Raw genomic sequence first — 11799 nt, forward strand, 5'->3', positions numbered from 1 at the left:
GGCTCTTGACCTAAAACACTTGAACACCTTTTACCTTTTTGGAAAAAAAGTTAGGCAAACATTTATGTCACACTGTATCTTGGTGGAGGAAAGGTCGAGGCGGCTGCATGTTTAACAGTTGCTCAGTGTCGGTTTCTCTCAAGTTTAAAATTATCAAACTTTTTTTTCCAGATTATTTCATCACTCTTAACTTATTTAATGTGTTTCGCAACTCATCATTTATCAGGCAAACATAAAGAGTCTGAGAAACGTGCATCAGTTACGAATTAGAGACTTTTCAAGGACGTGTCATTGGAGACACTTATATAATAAAGAAAATCCAATAAATCTGAAAATGATAAAGTAAAGAGAGGTCATGACATCACGTGACGTTGATGGGGTTTAGTAAGAAAACAGCAGGTCTTATTCTCACGATGGTGTTTATCTGGAACCAGTGTAAAGATGATAAAAGAAATGACTGAAGGACAGATTTTTGTGTTTTTAAAGGGAGTTCAGGGAAAACAATTATTAAAAATAATTATTGTGTTGTTGATTATGGAGGTTTTATTCGTTATTTTATTGTTATTGTTGTTGCTGTTACTGTTGTTGTAGTTGTCACTGTTGTCATTGTCATTGATGATATTCTTAATAATTGTTGTTATTGTTGATATTGTTTTTATCACCATCTTTATTTTATATTTTATTCACAATAATTAATTAAAATTATGATATAATATTATACTTCTAACTATACCTGGTACTGTTATTATAATCATTATTATTTTGTTAGCATTGTTATTGTTAATAATCAATTTTCTTGTCATTGTTTTTATTCCTGTAGGAAATAAAAATTAAATTGTGCACATTAGTGATTCTTCCTTCTTTTGTTGTTAGTTCTTGTTGTTTTTTTTGTCCATGTCTTCTTCGTTGTTGTTATCAGTTGCATTGTTGTAAATTTTTTTGCTTTGTTAGATGGCTTTTACGAGTGGAAAATATAACAACTTAAATATAAATTAAGTATCTATCTGGTAATATATATATATTTATATATCTAGATATATACATTATATTCACTGAAAAAAGCTGGACGTTCTGACATTTAAGGGTTTGTCTTTGTAATAATAAATATAAAAACAAAACAATAGAGAATTTCTTTTTAAATAAAATCCAAATATTTATTTTTAATGTGAAGCATGTTGTTAACTGGATTAAACCTACAATGTCTACACTAAAACAGAAAATTTGCCTGCTTTTACAACCTGTTTGTGTCAAATGTTCTTACAGCCATCTTTTACAACCTGTTTGTGTCAAATGTTCTTACAGCCATCATCTATAAGTCTGAAAGACTGGTGGAGGTCTGTTCTCGTCCGTCAACAGGGCTGAAACCAGACCTGAAAGAAATGAAAGAAGAGACAGATTCAAATAAAGAAGAAAAATTAATTCTCTTCACCCACTGATTGTGGGTATTGACTTGTTTACAGGTTGTCAAATATCTAATAAATAAACATACCATTCCCACAATAAAAGGTATGTACACATATACACATACAATGAACATTAGAAAACAACAAATTCTTCTATTGTCTGTTATTGTAAATATATATAAAAAATATATTTTTCAATTTTTTCATTTGTCCTTAAAATAATTATATTAAATAAACCAAAATTACTACTACTTGTACTTGGAGTACTACTACACTATCAGTAGCAGTAGTAGAAGTAGTCATAGCAGTAGTAGTACTAGAAAAAATAAAATTGTTGCTCTAATACTCACTGTATTTGCACATATATTGGTCAAATCTTTTTGTCCCACGAAGCGGCTCGGACTTAAAATATCACCTTTATATGTCACAAAAAACAGGTTCCTGTCTGTTTCAGTCAGTGTTTCAGTGTTTCAATTAAGTAACACTAATCATGATTAATCGTTCATAATTAAGCTACCCTGTGATTAATCCAATCGAAGTTTTATTCTTCAGCTCGTTTGTAAATATGTTACGTTGTTACAGTTCGGCTTCTGTCACAAACCACAGCAGCAGCACTGACGTCACTCACCTCCGTTTCCACCAGTAGTAAACTGCGCCCCCCACAGCTGCAGTGAAGCCAATGCAGAAGAAGATTGACCCGACTGACAGTTTGATATATTTGGCATCCAGAGAAAATGTGTCTGGGAGAATAAACAAAAAATATATTTATATGTATATAATATATATGTATATATATATATGTCATATTTCACTAAATGTCCTAAATGTTATATGTTTCTATTCAATTAAAGATAACCTAAAATGTCTCTATGTGGATTTAAAAAAACAAAAACAAAAAACAATTTAACTTTTTTTTTTTCCTTACCAAAGTCCACCTCCAGGCTCTTCACCAGACTGCTGTGCTCCACTCTGCAGGTCAGCCTCTCGCCTCTCTTCAATATCAGCTCCAGGTAAGAGTGAAGCTGGAACGTCCAGTCCTCGTTGGGCAGGACGTCTGTGGACGACACATCAGTGACGGTCTCAACTCCGTCTATCAGCCAGCTCACATTTATGGCCTGAGGGTAGAAGCTCCAGACGCTGCACTCAAACATCGTCCGCTCCCCATAGTCTGCATGCTTAGTCTGACGGACCTTCACAGTTGGAGGCACTGGAAGTGGAAAAGTTGGGCAAAGAGTTAGTTCAATGAAGTACTGTGGACAGAGTCTGAGGATAGAGGGTTTTCTTCAAACACATTCTAATAAAGAACACAAATGAAAATTAAAAGTATTTAGATTAAGATATAGATGGGAACTTTCAACTTGAGTTAACCAAAGAAATAATAAACAGACATTAAAATAATAGATGTTAGACAATTTGATAAGATAAGTTAAAAGTTACCTAAAAATTTTTTTACAAATGACATTAAATAAAGCCATTTAACATAACCACCAATATATATATATATATATATATAAAATATATATATATATACTGTATCAAAGACACAAAATAAAATGTGTAACAATGGGACGAAAATAATTTAGCAGGTAAAACATTTTCACAATTGACATTTTAGCATGATGCTAGCTAAAAAAAACAACAAAATGATCACCAAAAAATTGAATAGAAGAGGTTGCTAAAATGTTTAAATTACTTTGTGTAATGATTACAAAATGGAAAGATGATTTAACATTTCTGTGTTGTAAACTGCCATAGAAAAAGTCTAAAGTAAACAAGATCTGAATGGATGGATGGATGGATGGATATATGGATAGATAGATCCCTTTTGGAGGAAAAGTACCACTGATGAAGTCTAAGGACATTGGGAGTGGCAGAGAAGTAGTTGAGGTTGGTGTAGGACATGTACAGACCCAGTAGGACATCAATGGTGTTATGATGGTGTTGTAATGCAGACGAAAACAGTATACAGTTACATTTAAACAAACTTTTGTGGAGAAAAAATTAGCAAAGAATTAGGAGCAACAGATGTTCTTATGGGTTGTAGCTAAAGGCTTGAACGGATGGACACAATGTCTTTGTAGGTAGCCAACCCAGTAGTCAAACACAGACACAGCGTTGGTAATAGTAAATAAAATTGCCGTTTGAAAAAATTGCCAGCAGAAGGGAGGGACCGGTAGAATACGCTTGCGGACACTAAACCCAGCTAAAAAATCGTATTTCCAGACAGGTATTTTACTTACTATTATCATTTATTTAGTTCTCTTAGGCACCTCTGTTTATTCACTCACTAGAGAACCACTAGCTTTTTATTAGGGATGGCTCAAGTTGATATTGCCCAAATGCTTGACTTAATTTTGCGCAACATACCGAAAACAGTGACACTATTGCCCCAACAACAGCAGCCCTCGAGTAGAACGTATCAGGTTGATGCATGTGTCTTCAGATACTCTAAGTTGCAGTATAGGTATTGCCATAAAAAACAAAAAATTCCTAACACTGCTGCAAATGCACAGTAATAAGTGAATTATTTATAATATGTGAATTGTTTAACAAACGGTGAACTTGACAGTGAACGTAACAGTGCATCTGTCCCATCAGCATAACACAAGGGGTGGGCAATTTTTTTTAATTCAGGCCACAGCGGGTCCTAAAACTTGACGGGGGGCGAGGGCAGGAGCAGATATGAACTAAAACAAATGACATTAAAGTCAGTCAGTAAAGGCTAAAATGCTTAAATGCTTTCAGCCTTGTCTATGCCATCTATTGGGAAAATGATGGCATTGCAGGGGAAAGGAAGAAATATAATAAATAGAAATTAATGGTTTGGCGAGCCGGATTAAAAAAGCCAAACTGGCCACATCCGACCCCTGGGCGTAGTTTGCGCATGCCTAGTATAATACAAGAAGAAGGGACAGGCAACTTCACCTTTTCTATCAATGGTGCTGATCCTGTATTGTCTTGCATTATATCTGCAAAGAGTGTCCACTTCAGCTTTTCTCAACAGCATTTTCCAATCCTGGTTGTTGTAATGATCTGCATTTTTGACGCCGTATTCATCGTAGCCAACGTACTTTCCAATCCGGGAGTCATAAACACTGTCGTACTTCCTGTTGAATATGTTTTTTACGTAGTAGACCATGTCTGTGAAGTCTTCTCCATACTCACAGTCAGCGATCTGCTGATGCACAAGTCTAACAGCAACACCTGGAACATTTGATTATGGAAATATAAATTAGTAAATTACTAGTGTGTTATCGCAGTATTGTTTGCTTCGCTAAAAACATCTCAAAAGCGTTTGTGCCAAAGATATTTTAGTAAACATTACAAGTCCATAAACAGAAAAAGCCCAATCAAACTGTCAACAGCTGCTAGCCAACATTTTGCTTGTAATAATTAAAACACAAAAGCTTCCTTGTAGCCCGAAATTAGCCTAACACCGCCCAACATTAGCTTACTCGAAAATACCAAATAAATACAGAGTAAACTCAGAAATTGCTAATTGACAGTAAAATGGTCTAAAATATACCTGAACTTAGTCTTGCAAATATGTATGAATAAGCTACAATGGTAATCACAGAAAGCAAATAATAGTAAAGTTGGCCATGAAAGGCCACAAAACAGACAGAATTATTCATATTAAAAAATATTGCAGAAATAGCTAACTGTTAGCATTGCAGCCCAAACAAGTTTTCCGTTTCCTGTTTGTGGGTGTCCACCCACCGTTCGAAACACAAATTAAATCTATTCAATCACTCACTATGTCTGTCAGACACTACAGTATGGACTGTCCATGAAAGAGCTCTAGACTGGAACGGGAAAAAAAAAACAGAAAAAGAAAAGAAAAGAGAAAAAAAACCAACCTGATGAAGCAATGACAAGGAGAACAGCAGTGATTGAGAGACCGTACACAAAACAAAACCTCATCTTTTTCTTTAAAAAAAGTCAACATTAGCCTCAAGCTTTGTTGTTTTGCCTCATAATCCCGTTTCAAAAATCCAAACGTCCAAAGCCTAAAACTTTCCGGTAAAACTTTCCGCGTTGTTCTCTATGAGGTAATTTGATGACGCAAACATCGAAGCATGCGGTGAGATGAACAGGTCTTTCAGCTTTCATTAAACTAGTTCTTAAAATTAGAAACTCACCCTGCAGCAATTGTTGAATGCAACAATTGATAGAGGGCTGTTCTTCTTCTTTGTCTCGTGCTCTAATAACCAGCGTTTACTTCTCTAAACCGTCACCGTCACCCTGCCAGGCACCACTGCCATCTGAGGAATGATGCAGCAGTCAAACAATTCCAGGGGAAGTGTGTCTAAACCACATTTGGACTCATCAGCAATTTGAGAGTTAATATCCGTACATATGAAAAGACAGTGAAGGCTAGCTTTACCAAGGTGTGTCTCTTCATTGTCTGGGCTGAGGCTGTATTATTCCACTTAGGTCACATGCAGGGCACTCTACAGTTGTGGTTTGGAATAAACCACCTAATCAGGTTTTCTGTTAACATACTATTAGCCAAGAACTATTATTTAAAATGAGATTAGATCAATTAGATAGTGACTGTGACTGTAGTTCTGCAGCCCCAGGGGTACAGAACATAATCCAGCACTGGACCATTTAAACAATTTCCTTTTACCTCGGTGTACATGACGCTAAGAGGAAATTTAGAAAAGTCTTGCAGCCACTCCACTGTACTATAGGTTGTTAAAGGAAGTGTTATATACTGTAGGGTGTGCAACACAAACTCTACAAAAATCCTTCCTTTGAGGCTATCCTGCTGCAGCTCTGCAAACATGGGCAAGGGGAGAAGAGAAAAGGATTACAGAGGTAGCTGTGGGTAAAGTTGACGCTAATGTTCTGGCAGTGGTTGCCATGTGGCTACTCATCACCAGTGCTGCCTCTAAGCAAACGGGGGCCTGAAGCAAGATTTTCAAGTGGGGCCTCATCCATCCCCTGAAATCAACCCCCTCCCCCACCTTGAGGGAATCCAACACAGCTGAGTTGATATCAACTAAATGGCACTCAATAAAACAAAATTAATCAAGTCAACAAACGTATTCAATACACACATTTCTCTGCTAACAGAGAGTACTGTTATGAATTAGCCTCCCCAGTAGGTGGCAATAGTAATAGCACACTGCAAAGATTTGTGCAGCGATTAGCTACATCAATCACCCAATATCATACTGCTCAAAATGGGGCCATACACACAGTGCACACTTTGACTACTGATTATCAATACAGCACAACGCAATGTTAAAAAAAAGACAGAAACGTTGACGTTCAGTCCTGGCACCTGGACAGATAAAATAAAAAAAATCACCCAAAACCGTGTAATTTGAACAAACATCAAACCTCACGTTTCCTCTCCAGCGTGCTTCTCCTGAACAGTTGGGCTCTGTGTCTGCACAGAGTCTCCTTCTCAAACTCTCTAACGAGGCTTTTCCAATCCAGACTGTTGTAGTGCTCGGCATTTCGGACGCCGTATTGGTCGAAGCCCACGTACTTTCTGCTCCTGGAGTCGTACATGCTCTCGATCCTTGTGTTGAAGATGTTTTTAACCGAGTAGACCATGTCTGTGATGTCGTCTCCATATTCACAGTCAGCGATCTGCTGGTGAACGATTCTAACAGCAACACCTGAAACAGTGGGAAATCAAAACAAAGTATAATCTGATTATATTATATGCAGATAGAAAGAAAATAATTATTTAAAGTAGTCCTTAGATTTTTTTCTACAAGTACCAATGTTGGAACAACATTGCAAACATATGTCTAGTTATGACTGAACTCTTTCTGTCTTTCAGCCATAATTAACAATCCTGAGCTTATCTGATAAAACTGGTCAAAAACGGAGCTTCGAATGTGCTAGATTGTCCAATGATTGCTAAGAATAGCCACAAGATAAATATTTACAGGAAATAGCAAATGTTGGGTAACATATCATTACAACAATAAATATAACTTTAAATGCTCCAAAATTTCGAAACAAAGACAAAAAAAAAACCCTGTAGTATTCTTACTCTGTAGTAGTAGATGGGGACTGTTATAAAAAATATTATGACTTTAAATGTAATTAAAGTAACCAAGACTGTACAACATTATCCCTTCACGTGTGTCAGGTATTTACAGCACATTTAAATAAAAATAAAATTAAAGTATCAGAAATACTCAAAAAACATTCACCAGTACCATAACGAAAACAAACATCACAAGAACAAAGTTAGGAAACCCACCTGTTGGTGCAGTAAGGAGAAGAACAGCAGTTGCTACGAGACTGTTCAATAAATAAAGTCCCATTCTTCTTTTGACTGAAGTATTATCAACACTAAAAGCTCCATCATTCACTGCATCATTGTCCTCCTTCAACCCCTACATCATTAAACCCTATCCTGTTTTTGTTTCTTTCCTAAACCTTGTGATGGATGTGGATATAAATCTGTTGCATTCGATCAATGCTGGATTCGTTGCTGTCCGCTTTGAAGGTAAAATTCCCTAGTAGAGTTTTCGCACCACTGTGTACACTGTCGACTCTGGGGGGGAAAAAAAAGCTGCAAAGTTTGGTTTTGTCAGCATTCCATGTTTGAAAGAAAATCATCATGAACTCAACACAAGTACATTGTTTGGAGTGGGGATATTTCAGCTGAGCGTCTGAGCTCCGGTTTCTTCACTCACGTGTCACATGCATGAGATGTGAAGAGTGATGGATGAATGTCTGAATCCCCACATCTCCCACCTCCATCATTCAACTAGGTGAGAAAAACCATATGTTCTTCCAGCTGCTTCTCTTGGATTTTTGAGGTGCCCCCTGTTGGTTCACTGACACCAAGACATCCTGTCCTTTCTGACACATTCAGAGCCTTTGTGCCTTTTCTTATATGCCTTCTGCTCTGAACATTATCCCTCAGAAAAAGCTGACACACTTGCATATTAAAATGTGGCAACTGTCTCATCCATCAACCTGAACATAATTAGGTTCGGGCCCCAGCTGCATAAATCCAGCAGGGGCAGTTTATCCACATTTAGTGCAAGAATTAGAGTAAGACTGACAGCCGTGACAGGCAGTTGTTGGAGGAGTAGCAGATTTTTGCCAAACACTTATGCCATAAGTGACCACATAAGTCAACATGATGGAGCTAAAGGCTCTGCAGTTTGTTTTTATTTGTCGGGAATATTTACTTAGCAATCCTGGAATTTATTATTTTAACGCAGATAGGTACACTTGTCGACGCAGGCTGGTAAAATTATTTTTAGATACCATAGGCTAGTACCAAGTACCTAGGGTCAGCCGTCAAAAGTAATAGACAATGCACTGAGGGGGTCCAGAGACAGTAGATCAAAGGCTGGGTTGGGGGTGGCAAAGACGAAGATGCTGAGATTTTCACTGGCAGTGACCAGGATGGACGGAATAAGAACTGATCAGATCAGAGGGGCAGTTAAGGTGGAGCAGTTTGGAGATAAAGTCAGGGAGGTGAAGGTTTGGACATGTGCGGAGCAGAGATAGGAAATATATCAGACAAAGGATGTTGGAGATGGAGTCGACAGGCAAAAGGAGTAGAGGAAGACCTGTAAGGAATGTTTTGTGAATGTTGTTAACCATGTCATGGAGATGGTTTGAGTAATAAGATAGGGTGAGATGGAGGCAGGTGATCTGGAAGATGAAAAAGAAGTAGATAGGTCAGGATAACATTGCAAAACATATATGGAGCTTAGCATTACTGCTTCCGCAAACACTTTCCAAAACTATGATCAGTTTTGTTTGGCATTTATTTAAGTCATTTTTATTTAACAGACAGGAAGTTGAGTAAAGGTGATACAGAGTCAAGTTTAGAAGTTGTATTAATTTACAGGTAACTGTAAATTCCTGGTTTTATATATATAGTGTAAGGAAAGGAAGACAGAATTTCCCAAATTAACACATCTGACCACTCTTGAATCTGATGTGTTTTTCACCTCCTGCAGGACTTGCTGGCCTTCCTGATGAACCACAGACCGATGTAACCTCCCATCAGGCCCAAGATCACACCACAGACACACAGCGCAGTCTCCACATTCTGGCTGTTCTTCAGTTCATCAGTTTCAACCTCTGGAGAATGTAAAAAATACACAGTAGACACTACAGACACCAATATTCAGCAATGATAGATTAAAAACACTCTATGAAATGAACAAACCCAGAAAAGAACCCAGTAAAATAGAACCCCCACCACTGAAATCTCTTAGACTCACCCCAGAACCTAGTGAGTGGTGTCTGCAGGCTCATGTGTTCAACACCGCAGGCATAGATGTCATTCTCCTGGGGAGTAAATCTGAGGTAGGAGGAGGTGCGAAAAGTGTAGTCGCTGTTGGAGTAGTACTGAGTCTGACTGATGTAACTCTGGTTCACCAGTTCCCCGTTCTTGGTCCATATGATGTTGATCTCAGGTGGGTGGAATTCATTGACGAAGCAGATGAGAGTGTTGGGCACGCCGATCTCGATGTACTCCTTCGAGTAGATCATAGATGTCGGACTGTCTGAGGAGGAAGGAGTTAATATGGTTTTACAGGGAAAACAAATATTACACAACATCTAAATCATCAAGGACTCAATGAAGACCAGACGGACTAACTGGAAGTTCTAAAATAATCTATTAGACCAGTGGTTTTCAAGGTGGGGACCTCCAGGGGGCACTAAGGGGGCCTCTGAAAGATCAAGGGCAGATAAGAAAAAAAAAAGCAAAAAAAAAAAAAAATCTGAACAGTACAACATGTTAACTGTCGTGATCGCTGAGTTTGGTACCCGATCTGGCCGGTCAGTTTCTGTGCCTTTACCTTTAAATGTTAATGAGCTGGTGTATGCCCCGCCCACCTCTACATGGCAGGAAAACTTGAGGATTGCTTCAAGTAACCATGGCAGCGGTTAAGCAGGGAGAGAGAAATGGTTACCGGACAACGAACGTCAGTCTGATCCAGAACAAGAAGAAGAACCAGAAGAAAGTCCAGAGCCAGAAAATGAACCTGTGGTTAGTAGCTAAGTTTTTACCTACAATACTGACAGTACTATCTGACAATGTTGATACGTAAACTAACAAATGTTGTGCACTCACTCTCTCATGTTGTTACAGATGATAACACAGTTGTAGTGCCTCAAGAGTCTACTGTTTATTTAGCATTGTGCTAAATGAGCAGCTGTGCTTCGCTTTAGGGCTGTACGCATTAGCGATAGCAGTAGTCGTAGAAATAAAGGAAATGACTGTTCCTCACACAGGAAGGACAAACATTATTGTCTGTTAAACATTACTGGCAGTTAATGCATTCGTCAGAACCTCAAGATTGGTAAATATATGTTAGATAAATGTCATATTTCATGGTTTTCTTTGCTTGTTCTTTTATTTCACTGCTAACTGTTAGTTCACTTTGAACTAACAGTTTGTTTCTAGTTCAACTTTCAGCTATTATCTGGAACATTTTCTCCTTGTCTAATGTAGCGTGTTAGATGTTTGTTTATATAGTTTTACCAGTCTACCAGTCTTAAACTTAATAATTTCTTTCAAAGTTGAAAATATGGTTGTTCTGTACTGATTCCATTGCTGAGATTTTTTTACCTTAGTATTAATAAGAAAATCAAGTGGAATTTGGATCAGTCTTTCACAGATCCAGTTGGTGTTGGTGCAGTTTGTGGTAAGATGATACCCCAAACTCAGCTGCCTCAGCAGAGGTTTTGTGAAAGTTTGCACTTTCACTTCCTTGATTGTGTACAAGAGAATAATTTAAAGGTGACTCCAGCTTGAATTACCTAACATTGCTTGTAAAATACATTAATCCAAATGCAGTGGTAAAATACATGAAAAGTAATCTTTTGAAATAATCTTTTTTGTGCACTGACTTTACGTGTTGTTGTTATTGTTGATGAAGAAATAAGAGTTTCAGTGAGAAGAGAAAGGCAAAGTCTAGGTGTGGGAGAAATCGATTTCCCAAAACATTTTGACAATCCTCAAAGGAATTCTACTTTTTACTAATATGTGTTGTTAATACTGTAGGTTTTGTGATTTTTATGGCAGAGAATCGCTGTGCGAATTCAAAGCATTGTAAAAAATAAATGTGAATGACAACAGAAAATACAAAAAAATCAACAATGCCACAAAAACATTAGAGAAAGAAGGTCAGAAATGACAGTTCTTTTCACGATCTTTGACTCAATATAACTTCAGTGAGGTCGAGGGGTCTAAATAAATAAAATAAAATAAAAGTAGCAATAACATTTTGTAATTTATTTACCTTTTTATTTTGGTATATTAATAAATAAAATGTATAGATTATGCAGGAAGTCAGAGAGCACAAAGGGTCACAAATGACAAATAAAAAAAAAAACAAACAAACAAGATAATCTCAGTATTCCAACTCACCGACAACTTCAGCAG

General features: G+C 37.3%; 2 protein-coding genes across 4 annotated transcripts in view; both read right to left on the reverse strand.

Moving 5' to 3' along the window:
• Positions 1–1128: 1128 nt before the first annotated feature.
• LOC103388958 (HLA class II histocompatibility antigen, DRB1-14 beta chain-like) lies at positions 1129–7273 on the reverse strand. Of its 3 annotated transcripts, none has more exons than XM_025061238.1 (5): positions 6761–7273; positions 4329–4607; positions 2329–2610; positions 2032–2143; positions 1129–1370 (listed from the first exon to the last, which is right to left on the reverse strand). In XM_025061238.1, exons 1-5 carry the CDS (start codon positions 6972–6974, stop codon positions 1310–1312), a joined length of 948 nt encoding a protein of 315 aa, XP_024917006.1. In that variant the 5' UTR covers positions 6975–7273; the 3' UTR covers positions 1129–1309. The 3 variants fall into 3 exon arrangements, with proteins under 3 accessions (XP_024917006.1, XP_024917007.1, XP_024917008.1); XM_025061239.1 differs by lacking the exon at positions 6761–7273 and adding an exon at positions 5264–6747; XM_025061240.1 differs by lacking the exon at positions 4329–4607 and having other exon boundaries at positions 6761–7271.
• Positions 7274–8548: 1275 nt separating this feature from the next.
• LOC103388961 (H-2 class II histocompatibility antigen, A-U alpha chain-like) overlaps positions 8549–11799 on the reverse strand; it is a 5244-nt gene continuing 1993 nt past the window's right edge. Inside the window, exons 4-7 of the mRNA XM_008324203.3 lie at positions 11785–11796; positions 9629–9913; positions 9353–9485; positions 8549–9050 (exon numbers count right to left, since the gene is read on the reverse strand). Of these exons, the coding sequence (XP_008322425.2) occupies positions 8912–9050; positions 9353–9485; positions 9629–9913; positions 11785–11796 (569 nt within the window). The 3' untranslated portion in view covers positions 8549–8911. The remainder of the gene's footprint in view (positions 9051–9352; positions 9486–9628; positions 9914–11784; positions 11797–11799) is intronic.

Source organism: Cynoglossus semilaevis, chromosome 13 (assembly GCF_000523025.1).
Source record: "Cynoglossus semilaevis isolate Cse_v1.0 chromosome 13, Cse_v1.0, whole genome shotgun sequence".
NCBI classification, from domain to species: Eukaryota; Metazoa; Chordata; class Actinopteri; order Pleuronectiformes; family Cynoglossidae; genus Cynoglossus; species Cynoglossus semilaevis.